We start from the raw sequence: 18,392 nt of genomic DNA, 5'->3' as shown, positions 1-18,392 counted from the left end.
AACATCCTAGCTTATCTGAATAATGATTTAAATTGTAGCCTTCTGGTGTTTATTTACTTCAACATGGTATTTTAAAAGTTAATCTATACAAGCAATGATGTAAAAAAAAAAAAAGTTAATCTAAGTTATGGTGTTTTTTATTTTAGTGTTCCTGGTGCTTTCTTAAATGCACTCTTTCTCTGCTGGAGTGAGAAGTCCCACCCTAACACAACCCCAAACACTGCATTTTAAAATCACGAATCATCCTTAACCAAGAGTTATGTTTTTAAACTTAACCAAAATGACTAAACCCAAAAAACTATAACCTTTTGTTGCTCTTAAGTTGAATGGAGGCTGAAAAGTTTGACATCATGAGGCATTTAGTTTTCTGTGTTTCCTTGTGTTCTGAAAGTACTCATTTTCTTTTCCATGTCTCTTTTCTTCACACACAGCCCAGTGTTTTGATAGTCAGCTACATTGAGTCTGCAAAGGCAGCGGCCCAGTTTGGCTTTTACCAGAAAGCAGAATGGAAGCCAGACGACTCCATGGTAGCTGTGGCGGTAAGTACGCTGTGACATTTCAGCCGTTCTCATGTTTAGTTTCATTGATTAGGCTTTACCCTTTTCTAATATCCTGTTGGTAATTTGCTTTTGTAAACTTACTGCAAACTTAGCTTTATTGGCATTTTCTTCAGATCAAACTGTGTTTTTTCCCCCTGCATAATAGCAGCCTGTTAAATGATGAGGACTGTCAAAGTTCTTGCCAGACTTTGAGTTTGTGGTTGTTTTAAAAAACACAAGTGAAACACCCACTCACAGACTGCTATATGTTGGTGGAAAAACTTAACATGAACTTCCATACAGGCTTGAGCCTACATTAAGCAAAAATAGCAGCCCAGCTATTTGCCTTTGTGAGCTGGTTTAACACCAAATGACTCCCTTTTGTCTTGTCTCCACTTATCTGCTGTCTTTTTGGTTTCTGCTCTCTCTCCACCAATATTCCTAATCCTTCATGACCAGATTGACTGGTTACTCTGTGTGTTTTAGCTTTCAGGTCAATAATGAGATTTAGAAAGAATCCCCCTTAGGTAGTAGTAGAGAGCCAGTAGTCTTTGGACAAATGCTGCACAGAAAATGGTTCACAGTAACATTACAAAAACAGTCAAAATGCAGGCAGTAACAACCAATAAGTGTCTAACCAAAATAGTAAAATCATATTGCGATGTTTGAATGCCTTTACTGAACCGTATTTGCATAATCTCAATACTTTGTCCTCTGCTTATCACTACACTTTCTGGTTTTGATTGAGTCTACTCAAAGTGAAACAGTTCAAACAAAGGTATTGCATTGTAGTCCATCACATGGCTTTCATTTTCAGTTGGATCCAAAGGTAGGAGTAACTTTAGGTAATTTTATTGACGTTGAGGCTATTTTTAAGGCCATCTTGAATCCTGAGCTGATTTATTACTTATCAGATAAAACAGATGGGGGGGGGGGGTATTATTCTCTTTAACGTTGGGATGCATCATCTATTTCTTTCTTTTCTTTTTACACCCACACTTTTGTGACCATTGAAGTAGCGAGCAGGCCTTTGCTAGCAACAATGTCAAGGACAGAAGGTGTGGTTACAGCATTGTTTGTCCCAAAACAACACCTAATATCCTTGATGCCATTTTGTCTGTCAGGTTTTAAAACAGAGAAAGGCGAAAGGCCAGCAGTGTGGGAGCATTCAAGATCATTTGGGTTTTTAGTTTGAAAGTATTTTTTTAACATCTAATCTAATATTATAGCAACAGAACATGATTGTACAAATGAAAAATCTGTTTGTTTCAAAATGAGTCAATAAAATAGAGGAAGACAAAAAGCTTGATAAGCTTCTGCCTTGTTCAAGTCGGTCTGTTTCCTCTTCTCTCTACTCTTGCTTTTTGTTTTTACCTCCTATTGTGAGCTGAAAATATACATGAAGGAATGCAGCAAATGTGTCTGGAAAAGAAGTTACTCACACTCTTTCCCATTCTCGCCTGGTCTCAAGGCAGCAGGGAGTAGGTGAAGAAGTTAAAATATCTGGATTTAATCTCTACTCACAACCTGACCTTTGCAAACACAGCTTAGGTTTGACTGTTTCTGACGTTTCAGTGGTTTCATGGTTGTAGTTAGCCTCAGAGTAAATTATAAACATCAGAAATCAGTTTGATTTTCATAAAATGATAAATATGAGTGTTACATTTGATAGTAAAAAAAAAATAGCTAATTGCTTTCTTTATTAATATGCATTAAAAATATATAGAAATTAGTTGTTAAAAAACCCTTACTGGAAAACTTTACTTCTAGAGGTGTGTGTATTTTAAAACAACAATTTACATCTGAGCTCCTGTGTTAGTTTATCTAGTAAAACCCAGTGGGAGTCAGACAGCGCTGGAGGCTTGAATTAGATTTTTTTCAACAATAACTCATTTTTCTGTTTTTACTTTATTCAAATGACCTGAAATTGAAAATTTCAGTTTCTTTTTACTTATTATGCTGCTTATTATTCAGATATGTCTAACAGCGACGCTACGTAGTGCATAGAAGAGCCAGTAAGAGCTAGTCCTCACCTTGAGCAGAGTTACTACTTTATAACGGACGGGTTGCATTGTTTGTAGAGAACATGTTGCTAATCTTTAGTTAAATTCTGCACCAGCTGTGTCTGAAGCATCTTGGAGAACGATCTCAAACCACCAGGTCTGTCGGCTGGACTTTGCATGTTTCTACTGATCAAAGCTGTTGTTTTAATGTAACATAGCAGAAGCTCATGTGTAGAGTCAGAGCGTGGGATGTGGGTGACTTATTGGTGTGCAACGCAAGGTGCAATAAGACCATGGATTAAAGGCAGCAAAGCTGTTTATTGTGAGCATGTGTTTTTGTTCTTCAGCGCTTTCTTCAGATACTGATTCAGACTTTAAAATGCTGAGAGCTGATGATGTGTGTCTGTAGTTTGCAATATTGCTCAAACTGAGCTCAGCAACTTCCCTCATAAATTATTACTCTCTCCTTTTTACATATTGCTTTTTGCCTTCACTGCATAAATTAGTTTATTTGACATGTTGAAAGTCATAAAGAAAAAAATTTCAAAACATATCTTTGATCTTTTTCTTTACTGAATTTTTTAATTCACTTATTACCTGATTTTTAAGAATACTTTATGAGTAGCAGTACTTCATAAAAATATTACCTACATAAAATAACTAAGTGGTAACTAACTATGGTACTCATAGCTGTACTCATAGCTAGTTATGTAGCTAGTTATGTTTACTAGCTACCACCTAATTCTACTTAGTTTTTATCCTTTAGTGTTTACTCCCAGACTAAGGACAGTTTCCTGTTTAGCTGCTTGTCTCCAGAATATTAGTTTTGTCTATTTCCTCAAGGTTTAAGGGGCGGAGTTTGTATGAATGTGATAGATTTATCTTGGCTGTGAATAAAGCACGATCATGTATTCATTTTAGATATTTTTTTTGCACTGAACAGGCTCTCATCAAAGTACTTGATTTGATCAAAAATGCGTGTAATGTAAGAATCGAGGAAAATACAGTTGCCAAATAGGCTGTAGCTGCTCTGCTGAGCAATGCACTGAAATGTTTCCTATCCATCATATGCTGTCTTATTGTTTAACAAATGGATTTGAACATCAGAGTTGTTGTTTTTTCATTTCATTTTTCTGGAGTCTGTTTAAGTTCACAGGTACATTGATGTGCAAAAACCTTCCCCCGTTATTTTCAAAAACTGACAACTTCTCACATCAAGATTTTTATTGTTGTTATAGAGAGAGAGAGTTAAGTAAAGTCGGGCTCACCCAGACAGTTGTCCTCACTCTGAAAAAAACAGCTGTTTTCCAGATGTTAAGGCTGCTCACACACCCTACAGACCCCAAAGCTAACGTAATCGCCCTTTTAAACTATGGCCAGCATCTATGTTTAGCAAAGTGACTGAATGAAGTGAAAGATTTTAGAAAAATAACTCAAGGAACTTTAAAGAAAAAAACATCTTGAAATACAGGAAATACTTCTCACCGCTGAACTTTTCTTCCGTCTTCTTTGGGATCATTCCGAGGCCAAAATATTTCCTCTCTGTTTTTAGACTCTCATAAGGAGCTGCTCAGTAAAGTATAATCTGCCAGGATCTCTCTGCAAGTTTTCTCCTGTACATACATAGTGTGCATGCACATATACATTACATCGTGGGGAAAAAAGGAAGCAATTTTAATTCTCCATTATTCAGCAATATTCTGAGGAACAATAGACGGTTTAGAAATAGTAGGCTGATTTCTAGTTGTAGTGTCAATATCTTTCTGCAGCGGCCCACAGGTTCTGATCTCTGGTCCGAACGTCCATGATGCAACACAATAACAATGCATTAGCTCAGCCATAAATACAGCTGGCCTTTTCAGCAGCAGTGATCAGAGTAACCTGACTGTACTCTTTAGCGGTGATGGAAGAATGTGTTTAGACTTCTTGGTTAGCACACCTGACAGCTGTGTGCTTTCAGGGTGCTCTCAGTCCTACTCTTGTCAGATACGCGTCTCACATCTGTGCTCTGCTTTTGAACTGTTTAACTTGATTCGCTTCATACCAGAGGCTTCTGTTTTGCAGCTACGACGAAGTTTGCATGGATTTAAATGATGTTCTGTTGCAGCTGAAGGAGTGCGGCTGCTTTGTTGTCTTCCCAGTTTTGAGAAGAGTAGCAGCTGCCTGTAAGCTTTTGTGTGTGTGTGTGTGTGTGTGCGTGTGTGCGTGTGTGTGTGTGTTGTTGCACCTCTGGGACGAGTATAGACACGTCTCAGAGAGAGGCTTCGATACAGCATCACACTGTATAGTATTCTGCTGACTTCTCAGTTTCTCTACAAGGTCTTCCCAAGTCTTTCTCTTGGTTTGCCTGAAGTCAGCTTTTTTCTTTCATTTTATGTTTTTCCAACTTTAGCATGAGGTCAAACCTTTGATGCTGTTTATTTCAGACACAACATTAAGTCTAGAAGGGTTAAGTTAAGAATATTAAATCATACATGTCAGGAATGCTAACCCTTGCCACCAAGTGTTATCAGAAAAAAAAACTATTGAGTCTCCTCGACTTTATTGAAAAGGGTTTATCAGATTTTGGTCATGTATATTTTAGCTGTTTGATCAAACAGGTAGGGTTCTTTTTTTTCATTTCTTTTTTAATGTTTCACAGACACTTGCTTCACAGCCTGAACACTGATGAGTGTTCATGAAAAAAACCCACAAAAATCTTCCCTCTGCTGAGCAACTGATTGCCTTTGAACTTCAGTGCCTACATATTTGTGGGACTCTAGTTGGCGTCCTGCCTCTTCCTACGCCATTATCTCCGCATATATGATCACATTGAAAGTACAAGGTGTCCTGGAAGCCCTCTTTCTGTATTTACTTTTTCTTTCATTTGCAGCTTTTATTCCCTCTACCAAGTCGAAATGAACCTAATCAAAGTCCCATCAGCAGAATGCACCTGTAATTGCTGTACTACTGTGATTAAACTGTAGATGAAAGACAGGGCGTGATTGAAGTGGTAACTCTGATTTCTGCAACCAGCGAGCTTTTGAAATAAATTTTAGAAATGAAATGTATAAAAAAAACACTGATCCTAAATGGGGTTTTTTAAAGAAATTGTTATTCCATTCTTTTAATAGGACAAATGTGTGAGAAACTTTTTCTGTTTCAGATCTAAAAGGATTTCCAGATGTGAGTTTTTAAATTGGTAAAAACTTGAGGATTTTGTCGCATGTTGCAGAAACTGTTCAACAGTGAAAGGGTATACTTAAGAAAAAAAATATATAGTTGTTTTTCTAAATGATCTTTTAGCAGTAAAACGACCTTAGATTGATAGTAAGTAGATTGATCATCAGAATGTCTCAAATAAACTGAGGTTACATCTTAATTGGTTTTTGTTGATGTAGTTTAAAACCTTTTGTGATGACTAGTGGATTTTTTTTTTTTTCAGTTTGAAAAATCATTAAATATGGTCCAGCGTCTTGACATTAAACTTGTATGTATTCAATTATTTTTCTTATAGTTTTTGAACTTGAAAGCATTGCCTTTCACAATTATTTTTTATTAAGTTTGTGGCACTTCATAACTTTCACAAATATTTAGCAAACCTCAAGTTACCCCCTTTGTTTGTCTTGATTAAACTCCTTTTTATTCAGATGTGACAGAGCTGGTTTCTATGTACAGACATTGCAAAGTCTTGGCACATTTTCGCTGAAGAGGGACTGCAGATCAAGTTTCGTTTCATGTTTCAGTCAACAGGCTCTGGTTCTGAAGTTTCCTTGACAGCAATGTGTGTCTGTATCCTTGCTGTTTCTCCATCATGACTAGGGAGTTTCTCCAGTGGATGTTGAAATGCTGACAGTTTTACTTTTGTATTTCACTAATGGCCGTTAAAGCATTTAAATCAGCAGGAATATTTGTTAATTGTTATGAAGATAATGGATAGATTTAAGTGATTTAGTTCTGGCAGATTTGCATTGTTGTGTTATGTTGCATTAAGTATAAAGTGTTAGTGATGCTCTAATTCAGCAACTAATGGACAAAATGAGCAAACTTTCTGGTTCTAACTAGTGTTCTCCAAGAGATTTTTATGTTTCTATTTCCTTATTTACTTATTCCCACTTTTTGTAACTTGCCATCACAACAATGCACATTATTTTCTTTGATATCCAAGTGCCTTATTACTGGCTATGTGTTTTTTTTTTTTTTTACTATATTCATCTTTTGTAATGCTTTTACTTGAGGTGAATTGGATTTCTCTTGAAGAGCTATAACAAAAAGCATCAGAAATATTTCTTTCTACCTGTCTTGCTGTGTGAAGATGATTAGTCAGGGCAAGGTGAAAAGTTCAGCTGTTTGTCGGTGTATGTCTTTTTATGCTTAAATTGAGATAAAATATGTTATTTAAATGTTGAAATTAAACATTTTCTCAGGTAAGTTTATGTCTTCATATTGGAATCTGCAGTTCACACGTCAAAGAAAACTCTGGCGGTCGAAACATCTTTCTTTATTGGTGAAGAAATGCCAAATAATTAAATATTCTGCAATTGATGTTGATCTGCTGACCTTTAAATATATAATAAGCCTGTGGTTTTTTTTGGCATATTTATGCTTCTTACCATTTGTTCTTCTAGTTGCTCACAATGATTAGCGATTTGTTCTTAAAATCAGTTGAAGTAACACCTCTTCAGTTGCATCATCTTTGTTATTTGGTCATAAGATCAGATAACACTAGACAGGAGGAGCTGGCCAGTTGCAGGAATAGTTTTCATGTGTGAACAATGCATAATCCCTCACACTGCAGCCAAAAGCCAAAGGTAACACTATGTTATGTAACCATTACCAGGGGTGCCCAACGTCGGTCCTCGAGGGCCGGCATCCTGCACATTTTAGTTCTCTCCCTGGTTGTACCAACAACCTTTTCAGCAAGTCAGTGTTCTTCTTAGGCCTTCTAACGAGCCATCATTTGATCCAGGTGCGTTAAACCAGGGAGAGAACTAAAACATGCAGGATGCCGGCCCTCGAGGACCGACGTTGGGTACCCCTGCTAGGATTAAACCATTAAACTGACAAAATGACTTTTTTGTGTCAGAAATCTTTAATATGAATGATTAATATCCCCCTTCTTATCTTGTGGCATTCTACAAAAATTTAAAAATACAGTTAAACAATTTTTAATTAGAGCTGAATTAGCCTTGAAAGGGATTAAAACCTCATCACTGGCCAACTGTGAATCATTAGATGAAGTTTTTACTGTAGATGGCTTTCGAACTTCTGTTCAACAAATCAAAAAACTTTTGTGCCACCTTTTGAAAAGGGTTTTAATGGAAAAGCAATTCCTGTCTTTCTGCCTTTGTTTTCAGACTGCCAATGGCTACATCCTCCTGTTTGATGTGTTGGGTGGAGGAGAGGAAAAGTATCTGTACGAGCCTGTCTATCCAAAGTAAGTGATGCACAAATTCACAGTAGATTTATATGAATGTTGCTGCTGCTGTCCAGAGCAATTCAACAACTCCTGTACATTTTATGTCCTTTTGTTTGTTCTGTTTGAAGACAATGAATGCTAAATAGGTTACTTAGTAAATTTAACCTTTTTTCAGGTTATTTTACAATACCAAAATTGGTGCCACATTTTAGTTGTTTTTTTTTTTGTTTGTTTTTAGAAAAGGTTAATTGTTTTAAGCTAATTGCTCGAGAGAGTGTGCAAAATGCTGCAAATTATTGTTATTTGTAAGGGAATATGTGTGTTTTCTCCCTTGTTTCCTTTCTTTCCTATTTCCATGCATATTTTATGTAGCTGTTATGCAGTTTATTGTGTATGGTTTGTGTGTGCCGCTTTCTTCGACAGCATGCCTTGATAAACTGGGCATGTTGGAACATATCACCCCCATCCTGGTTAGATACAAAGGTTGAAAACAAGTTCATTGTGGAGTTTCTACAGTTAAGTTTTCAGGAAGGTTAATTGGACAACTTGTTTATGTTTCCACAGAGGAAGTCCTCGTGTGAAAGTGACTCCAGGTTATAAAGAGGAGCAATGTGCCCCTGCTCTTTCTTTGGAGATGAAGAAGCCTGTGGACCTGGAGGCTCCTATCACCAGGTAGATACTTTCTTTGAATCACTGTCTGGATTTTTTGTTGTCTGCCTGAGACTACAGACATGCTATTTGAAGAAACATAAAGAAAATACACTGGAGCTCACAAATAAGATTAACTCTTTAATTCAAGTGAATTCTTTAAATTACTGGATATATGCATGTTGAATTCTGCATTCACGTTTCCCCTCTATCAGTTTATCAATGGTTATTGACCTAAATTCAGATTAATGAGAGGCATTTAGCTTCACATTGTGATTCTCCCCTCTATTGGAGGCCTGGAATAGACCTTGAGAAGTTTCTACAATTACTTTGCATCTACAGAAATCTTCTGAGAAAATGAACCAATGGTTGGGAACTAAGTGAGCAGAGTGATTGATGGGTAATATTGTCAGGACTATAATTGATTCAACAAGGATGCATATTTTATGACAAGATTTCAAGCTAAGCAGTTTGTTTTGTTGTCTGCTGACATGAGGCTGATAGCTTGTCAAGGTTCCTGATGAATCTGCTTTTCATTTTTATGTTGTCTTCAAACTTGATGATATTTTGTCTACTTGCAACATGACAATTTTTTATTTCTGATTTTAAAAAGGGTTCATTTCAAAATTGTTTTCTTCTGTGCCTTGCAAAGGTATTCATATTTTGTCATTGTGTCTATATATATATTTTTTGAGAGATTTTAGCACCTAATTGCAACGTGAAAAGAAAATGTTACATTGCTTTATTTTTTAACATACAGTTATTCAAATTAAAATAATAATCCAGCTCACCAAATTCATTTTACAACTGATTGCAGAGGAAAGTTGTTCTGCAGGAACTTAAAACAAATATAGGATAATTGAAAATGGTTGACTATAATTAAAATTACTCTATTTCTAGTAAAACATACTTTGAATTTATATTAGTCATTTAATAGAAAACATATCAACAAATGAATTATTAAACTTCAAATTTTTGAAGTTCTAATTGTACATGCAGGATTCCAAAGTTGTTTTTGAAAAAACATTATTTTCCTGTCATTTTCAAGTCTAAATAGATGCATTTAAAAACATGTCATTAAAGCAAAACAATTATATCAAATAAAACCTTTATCTCTGTTATATATTTTCTCTTTTCTTTGCTGATTGACAATAAGCTTCCCCCTTTGTCAGTTTCCCATTCTGTCTCTCCTCTCCCAAATCTCTTCCACTTGACGAAGATTATAGGGCAGTCATCTGAATGAGAGCTCTGCTTTGGCATTTCACAGGCACAGCTTGATTGTACAGGAGATGAGTGGGTGTCTCCCGCTGCGAAGCTGCAGTGAAAAAACTTTGCCTCCTCCACAATCAGTCCGCAGCGCCTGTACTCTTTAGTTCTCGTCATTTCCCCGCTGTCTCCGTCCGTCTTTCTCCCAGTTGTGTTGAGTCTACCCTCTCAGTCTTTTTACAGACAACACTGTGCCCCACAGGGACAAACACAGGCTTGTTTGTTCCCGTGTGTCTTAGAGGACAGTGAGACGAGGCAATGGCAGCTACATCACAGCTGGTCGGTAAAACTGTCGGGATACAGCTGGATGATGAATGACTCACTGTTTTTACCCCATTTCTTCTTGTTACTGACTTGTCTGCTGCTGTGCTTTATTTTATATAAAAAGCGAATTTCTCCTCTTTTGTGTCTCCTCAGTCTTCACACTCTGCAGGAGGATTTGCTGGTTTGTACGGCAGACGGATATCTCCATGTCCTGCACTGGGACGGCCTCGGCAGCAATGGACGCAAGGCCATCTGCCTCACTACAATCCCCTTTTCATTAGACCTGCAGTCCGCTCGAGGTTGGAGAAACAATTTTAAAAACATCACAGCAGCATTTTATTTCAGACTCTTAAATGTGTTGCGTATTTGTGTGTGTAGGTGGTCCCTCTCTGGACCTGGAGGGGGTCTACATCCGTAGCATGGAGTACTGTTTGACCCTGGACGGCTTTGCTGTGGTTCTCAGTGATGGCCGCCTGGGCTTTATCACGCCGCTGAGCAGCTCAATCACAGCAGATGTAAGGCCCTTCGCTCACAAAGATCACTTTCTAATGCCATCAAAACAATTCCCTCTTTATGCTTTCATCGCTTGTCTCACCAAACAGAGGCTTATTTTCTGTTAGGCAGTGTAGTGCCATCCCAATGCTTTCTTTAAAACAGCATGATACGGCTGCTAAATCTATTCCAGCTCCTGCCTTCATGTAGATTTGCTTGTAACCGCCTCCGCTGCCTGATCCGATGAGCTACTACTTAAATCCCCCTCAGGTTCACGTCTCTGTCACCGCAAACCGACTGCTCATGCTGCTGATGTTAAAAACTGTGCTCAAACACAAGCTGTGCAGCTCTAAAATAATTACACTTTCCATAGTTCTGATCAGTGTACTTTGTTCTATAAAACTTAGCCAAGGATTCACTGTTAATGGGAAAAGTCTCTACATTAAGCATGATATCTATGCTTCCAAAACTGAATCCAGATTTCTTTTTCAATAAAATTTTTTTCTTCTGTATTTTCTGAGTTTTTCTTGTGTGTGTCCAGCAGCTGCAGGGAGTCTGGGCAGCAGACGTGACGGACGGCACCTGTGTGGCTGTCAACAACAAGTACAGGCTGATGACTTTTGGCTGCGCCAGGTCTGTGCTACTGTCTCGCACTCTGTCTGTGTTTCCATTGGTGCAGAGCTGGGTGTGTTTACTTGCATTTGTGTGTTACAGTGAGATTGTTGTCCTTGCGGTGTGTGTCCACTGCGAAAATTTGTCGGTTTGTGTTTGTCGAGGCTACCTCGTGTGTGCTTGTCGGGATGTCCTCATGGATTGTGAAATCTGTTGGACTGGCAGGAATTTCTCTCCTTGCCATTTCGTACCAGATGTCTTTTTGCGAGTTTTTGGGAATAACACACTTCGTATTGTGTTGCATTGCATTAAACTCCACACATTCTTTCTTAAAGTAAGAAAGTGAAAAAATATTCGAAAAATACACTGCTGTATACAAAAACATTATTCAAGCCAATTTGAAAGCTGACCGGATTTATCGACGAATTTATTGTTGATGAATTCGACTTTTGCCGGCAATTGTCTTTGATTTTTTTTCTTTGTTTGTTGGACCTTTTTTGGCTTTTGAGTTACTCTCTTGATTATGGTATTATCATTTTGATGGTGCACACAAACTCCTTCCAGCTAAATGCAAAGTTTTTATTTTCCCCACAGTACTTCCAAGTGCAGCGGCAATTGATCTACTCAAAAACTATACGGAATAGCAACAAGCAGAAAAAATCGTTTGAAAAAACACGGTTAATCCCAGTTAAATGGTGATTAAATCAGGTGATTTTCTTTTTGTCTGATCTGAAGCAGCAGGAGAGTTTCGGAGGAGAGAAACAGGTTTTGTCTTAGTTGTTGTGGAAGAAAGTGTGTGTTCAGTAATTTGCAGACTCATTTTGATCTTTTTGTGTCACAACACTTTATCTGATTAAAATTAGTTTTCTGTCCTATGTTGCAGCGGTTCAGTGTTGGTCTACATGATCGACACGACGACAGGATCGATGCAGCTGTCCCACAAACTGGAGCTCACACCAAAACACTACCCAGGTATCACTGTCCATTACATCTCATCTGCTTTTTACCCTTAACAAATGCATCTGTACATGTCATTTTAAAATTACAGTATTTCAGATGCTTTATATCCAGTGTAAAGACACAGCTCCCCCTGGTGGGCTAATCTCTTTCTTAGTCTATATGTTATTCTGTTAAAAACCTTTTCACTTATCTTTTCAAGCTCGATGTGATTCCACTTTTCTTGCATCTTGTTTACATGTGTCAGAGTATAGGGCTTTGATGGAGGATAGAAATGTAGCCACTCCTGAAATGTTTCTGATCAAAGTGCACAGATGAGTTTTGGACACAGCAGAGCCAGATGATTCAGCAACACAGGTTGCCCAGAATCCTGCAGCCTAAACCTGTAAATTGCATCAAACTACAACCAAAGATACTTTCACAGCAGCTTCTCTCTGTCTCATGTAAAGTCACTTCAAACTCTGCTTGAAGGCGTAATAGTAAAAAAAAAAGTATGTTCTGCTTGTTTTGTCCTTTAGATGCTCTTACTTCTGGATTCTTAACCCAAAGATTTTGAACTTTGTTCAGTTTAAATTTCAAATAAGGTCTTGATTTTCCTATTTTTGTAATATTTGTGAAATAAAGATATGACAAGCTGTCATTTTGGGGGATTTCAAATGATCTAATTTTGGCCTTTAGATTAATCAAAAATCAGATGATGAATGCAGAATGTAAGCCTGCCTCAGGACTGAGCTTTATGGTTTGCTTCCAGATAGAAAAGATAAGAAAGATGTAAGAAGATAAACTCCAAAGAGGTGGATACTTTTTACTCAAATGTCCATGATATCCTTATCTTTCTTATTAAAGAGTTTATGCTAAAACAAATTGTACATATTATCTTCAAAACACTTTGGTGAGCTCCTGCTTAAGATTTCATTCATTTGTTTTGATGTTCCTTGTAAATGTTCCAAATTTGAGTGGCTAATTAACACATTTCAAGTTTCTTGATACAATAACGGATAAATATGAAATAGCAAACAAAAATAAATGAGATGGAAATACTGAGAATGCTTCACTGCAGCTTTTTTACAATAACCCTGCAAATACATTTTCTGAATCTTTTTGCCATTTAGACATCTATAACAAGACTGGCGGCGTCAAGCTAATTTGCTGGTCACCTGACTACAGTGTTGTCATGGTAACCTGGGAGTGTGGCGGTCTGTCGTTGTGGAGTGTCTTCGGAGCGCATCTCATCTGCACTTTGGGAGAGGACTTTGCGTGAGTTGGATGCAGAGTTCTGCTTTGTTTTGAGTTTTTTTGGTGAAAGTTTTCATATCTTTGCATTTTTTGTTTATTATCTCCTCAGGCATCATTCTGATGGCACCAAGAAGGACCCACTTAAAATAAGCTCTATGGTATGCGACTCTCTACATGCTGCTTTTTTCTAAAAATGAAATGCAATTTATTTTTACATCTGAGTAATGCTATGGGTAGTGAATTATTTTCTTGTGAGCAAAGGTAGCTCACAAGAAAGCAAAGGTAGCTCAGATCCCGAGAAACATTTTTAGATATAACTGTGGATATATCAGTAGGTGATTATGTAAAAATATAGTACAGTGCAAAAATCTGCAGTTGTCTGTCATTTCTCCTTGTTGTCTTCTTAAACAGCTGGGAATTTCAGTTCATCCAAAGTGATTTAGATCTATACTTCTTTCAGAGTCTTAGTTTTGATTATTTTTAATACTTTTTGTGTATTTAACGTCTAGTTCAGTGGCATAGAACAGCACAAACAAGGTTATTCCAAAAGAACAATTAACCAAAACCTTGCCATACAGTAGATGATGAACTGAAGGATGATCTACCTCTCAGGTTGAGTCTTTACTACATTTTTTTCCCAACTAAAAACTGTAATGTACTTTATTGCACTATTTTCTGAAGGCGCACTAAAATACACTTGTTTTACAATTTAAAAATTCATATTCAGACAATATTTATAAACCTCTCCCAGTAAAAAGAAAAAACTCAAAGCTGTAATTGAAGCAATATGTGGTTCTCCAAAGTTTTCACTCAGCAGTAGTCAAAGCAGGCAATGTTCAAAAGAAAATAAGGAAGTCTTAATAATATTTAGTTTACATGACAGTCTGACATAATCACTTCTTTTGCTAGTTAAGGTATTTTTTTTTCTTTGGGTTGCTAACATTGATAATGTGCTGTTCACCAGAGCTGGGGAGCAGAAGGCTACCACCTGTGGGTGATCCCAAGCAGACAGGAGAGGAGAAAGCAGGAGGATGAAGAGCAGGATGTGGAGATGATTTCTCCTCCTCACCCTTCTCTGCAGGCTGGGATACTGCAGTTCCACTTTATTAAGAGCGCGCTCACAGTCAACCCCTGCACGGTGAGAGCAGAACCTGTCCACAGCGCCTTCACACAAACACACGGTCAGATTAAACATTCATGCTTTCTTTGCTCCTTCGTTGACCGTACAGAGTAACCAGGAGCAGGTGTTACTCCATGGAGAAGACCGCCTCTACCTGACCTGTGGGGACCCCAGACAAATCCACAGCACCTCTGACGCACACACAAACCTGCACCCACGGGACGGCAGCCCGCTGCATCACCCACCCAACCCAGACTCCTCTCTTTCTCAGGGACTCAGCACTTTACTGGGACACAAGCACTGGCATGTGGTCCAGGTGAGTGTATGAATGTACCAGCAAGCAGGATCCAAGCAAACATGTGTAATTGTTCTGAAACATAAGATTAGATTGTGTTATATTATGTTCTTTCCAACCGAATGTAATTAGTGTTTTCCCGCCTCACCAGCTGCAGTTTTAAATTAGCTCCACTCAGTATGAAGTTTAGTTCACTGTCTTTTTGTTTCTTCTTTAGATTCACAGCACATACCTTGAGAGCAACTGGCCAATACGGGTGAGTGAGTGTGTGTTTGTGTGTGTTTGCTTTTCCATCCATTCCAGATAACAGAAATGTGTGCAGTTGATTTCAAAAGTCCCTTAAACTAGAACAGGAATAATTTGTTTCCATTTCATGTTGGCTGTGAAACGGTTCAGTAAACATTGCTGAAGGAAAAATATAAATATTCTAAGTCAACCAATGTGCACCTTTAAACTTTTATATTGCTTTAAAATCTGACTTTATGATTTCAGGATGTTGATCCTTTTTATTCCATGATCCTCCTTGGTGGAGTTAGATGTATTCTTTCTTCATTAGCTTCCTGGAACACAATTAAACAATATCCATTTAATTTGTTTGACAGGGTCATTAATTTTTTGATAAGATAGATTTCAATATGATTTGTTGCTCTTGCAGTGCATTTACACAGCAGTGTGTCAACTTGAAATATTCTCTTAATTAAATCTCTTTACAGTGTTTTATCAACTTTAAAAGTGATTGCATTGAAGGAGAACAGTTATTATTACAATCTTGCAACAGATACCAGTATTATGTGCAGAGTATTGCACACTAAGATATGAAAAAATATGTTCACAGACTTGTTGGGCTGGATCTATTTTGGAAAGAATGATGTGGGATAAAATCTCTGTGTCTTCAAACCTGGGAGAGAAGCTGAATAAAATTGTGTGGCATGCAGAAAAAATTTGAGAAGCACATTTGTGGGTTTTTTTGTGTTGTTCTGTTATATAGTCCCAATAAGATAAATTTAAAATGTTTTATAGCATTTCTTCTAGGGAGGTTCATCAATAAATCGGCCCCAATATTGGTTTTTGGCTGATACGTGCATGTGAAGTTAATCTTATCTACCTCTGCAACCACTGTCTTTTATTGCTTTGCTGTGAGAGAGAGTTTACTGACGTTTGCAGGGCATAGTCACTCCGCTGTTGCCAACTCAATGACTTTCTTGCTGTATTTAGCAATATTTCAGACAAAAAATAATAATAATCGGCCAAAATCGGAATCGGCAGGTCGGACTTTTTAAAGATTGATAATTTGCGATCAGCCAGAAAACTGAAATCGGTGCATCCCTAATTTTTCCCACACTTTATAACGTTCTACTGTTGTGTGTTTGTGTGTCTGCAGTTTGCAGCCATAGACACAGCAGGACAATGCATGGCTGTCGCAGGCAGGCGGGGCTTTGCACACTACTCCTTATTCACGAGGAAATGGAAGCTGTTTGGGAACATCACTCAGGTAAGCAGACACTCATCCCATTTTGTATAATAAATAAAACTTGTGAGATGAGATGAAAATAACTGTTTGTTTGCAGGAGCAGAACATGACTGTGACAGGAGGTCTTGCCTGGTGGAAAGACTTTGTTGTGGTGGCATGCTACAATTTCACAGACCAGCAAGAGCAGGTGACAGTGGCAGAATTGGCCTCATTATTTCTCTTCACTTCTGTGTCTGAAGTTCTTTTTGTCTCATTATGTTGACTGATTCATCTATCTAGTTGAGGCTCTATCAGCGATCATCAAACCTGGACAACGCCTTTGCCTCGGTTACCAAGCTCCACTCTGACACGCTGCTGCTCAACGTCTTCAGAGATATGGTCATCCTGTTCAGAGCCGACTGCTCAATCTGCCTCTATAGCATAGAGAAGAGGAATGACGGGTATTACTCTCTGAACTTCATCTTCTTTTAGTCATAATCTCATCAAATTTCTTTATGGTTGAATCATTTTCTGAACAAAATGTTCCTGATGTGCCAAAACTAAAATGTCTATTTTTAAAACGATACTCCTTTGTTTTTTGGCCATTTGTGCATCAATCTCTCTTTTTGGTCTAAAATGTCTGATCAATCCCTTCCTGTGATATAGCTGAAGGAGCTGCCGTAAGAACATTTGATGTAAAACCAGATCGCATGATTGCTATGCCTTTTCATCTGGCTAAAATGCTTTTGCTTAACCTTTTCTGCTGAGACTTTGCCTCCACCCTCTGGTGAAAAAAATAATTACAGATGTTTATTTCTTCACTTCTGTTTTTTATGAAGATATTTAGCACTTTATTTCAGTTTTTGAAATCTCTTTTGTTTGTTTTTTTATTGTTGCATTTTTTTATTAAGTAACATTAGCACTACGGTCTATCATGTAAAACTCTGGCCCACCATAGCTTATGTTGCCCTCTAGACTCTAAAAGCCACATAAATAGAAATTTCAAGGAAAAACGGTTGTGTGTTAAGCATTATCTTATCAATCAAATCACAGCAGATTTTATCTCTATACTGCCAAGTTAAATCAAAGTGGGAAAGAACCGGTTGTAGAATCTTGAGGAAAACCAGCATCAGTATCAACCATTGCATAATATTTTTATTGTTGCTTTCTTTTTTGTTTAAAAATGACTAAATGTAAGTATTTTTCAAAAACACCCCTCATAACTTTCAATATGTGTTTTTGTTCTTCCAGTCCAACTCCATCTGTTAGCGTGGAGCTGCTGCAGGAGGTGTCCATGTCTCGCTACATCCCTCATCCAGCTCTTGTGGTCTCGGTCACTCTCACATCGGTGCGGACAGAGACTGGCATCTCTTTGAAAGCACCGCAGCAGGTAACAACGACACATTAAAACCCACGCTCACTGAGCTGGGACCAGAGGTATGATAACCTGTGTGTTTGTGTGTGTTTCCATGTCAGGCCTGCATGGCAGAAAGCATCATGTTGAATCTGGCTGGCCAGTTAATCATGCTGCAGAGGGACCGATCGGGACCACAGGTACGAGACAAAGAGACGCCTGCGGTCAACAAGAAGCTGGTAAGTATAAACTTCTTTCTGTTTGTATTTTCACTGAATACAATCCTAACCGTTTTCCATTTTGTCCTGTAGCTACCATTCTGTCCCCCGGTGGTGCTGGCTCAGTGCGTGGAGAACGTGTGGACCACCTGTCGGTCCAACAAGAAGAAGCGCCACCTGCTGGAGGCCCTTTGGTTGTCCTGTGGGGAGGCGGGAATGAAAGTTTGGCTGCCTCTGTTCCCCAGGGACCACCGGAAGCCGCACTCGTTCCTCTCCAGACGCATAATGCTGCCCTTCCACATCAACATCTATCCACTGGCGGTGCTGTTTGAGGACGCCCTAGTGCTGGGGGCGACCAACGAGACCGTACTGTACGATGGACTGCAGGGGTCCTCTGAGCCACTGGAGGCGCTGTTTCCTTACTGCACAGTAGAGAGAACCTCCCAGATATACCTCCACCACATCCTGAGGCAGCTACTGGTTCGCAACCTGGGCGAACAGGTTTGTTTGTTCTTACTTGATTCTGATTGGACCACTTTA

The 18,392-nt window shown here is 38.3% G+C and overlaps 1 protein-coding gene across 2 annotated transcripts in view; it reads left to right on the top strand.

Moving 5' to 3' along the window:
• Positions 1-18,392, top strand: part of ric1 (RIC1 homolog, RAB6A GEF complex partner 1) — a 29,274-nt gene that overhangs the window by 4,693 nt on the left and 6,189 nt on the right. The window contains exons 2-19 of one of the 2 annotated variants that reach the window (XM_032569070.1): positions 432-539; positions 7,879-7,958; positions 8,505-8,612; positions 10,272-10,417; positions 10,497-10,633; positions 11,155-11,243; positions 12,106-12,194; positions 13,292-13,436; positions 13,525-13,573; positions 14,380-14,553; positions 14,645-14,851; positions 15,048-15,086; positions 16,212-16,322; positions 16,399-16,488; positions 16,581-16,741; positions 17,532-17,670; positions 17,757-17,873; positions 17,946-18,353. In XM_032569070.1, the coding sequence (XP_032424961.1) occupies positions 432-539; positions 7,879-7,958; positions 8,505-8,612; positions 10,272-10,417; positions 10,497-10,633; positions 11,155-11,243; positions 12,106-12,194; positions 13,292-13,436; positions 13,525-13,573; positions 14,380-14,553; positions 14,645-14,851; positions 15,048-15,086; positions 16,212-16,322; positions 16,399-16,488; positions 16,581-16,741; positions 17,532-17,670; positions 17,757-17,873; positions 17,946-18,353 (2,397 nt within the window). Of the gene's footprint in view, positions 1-431; positions 540-7,878; positions 7,959-8,504; positions 8,613-10,271; positions 10,418-10,496; positions 10,634-11,151; positions 11,244-12,105; positions 12,195-13,291; positions 13,437-13,524; positions 13,574-14,379; positions 14,554-14,644; positions 14,852-15,047; positions 15,087-16,211; positions 16,323-16,398; positions 16,489-16,580; positions 16,742-17,531; positions 17,671-17,756; positions 17,874-17,945; positions 18,354-18,392 lie in introns of both variants that reach the window. The other variant, XM_032569069.1, reaches the window with a different exon arrangement.

This window comes from Xiphophorus hellerii, chromosome 8, assembly GCF_003331165.1.
Source record: "Xiphophorus hellerii strain 12219 chromosome 8, Xiphophorus_hellerii-4.1, whole genome shotgun sequence".
Classification (NCBI taxonomy): Eukaryota; Metazoa; Chordata; class Actinopteri; order Cyprinodontiformes; family Poeciliidae; genus Xiphophorus; species Xiphophorus hellerii.
This window is presented reverse-complemented; position numbering and strand designations above follow the sequence as displayed.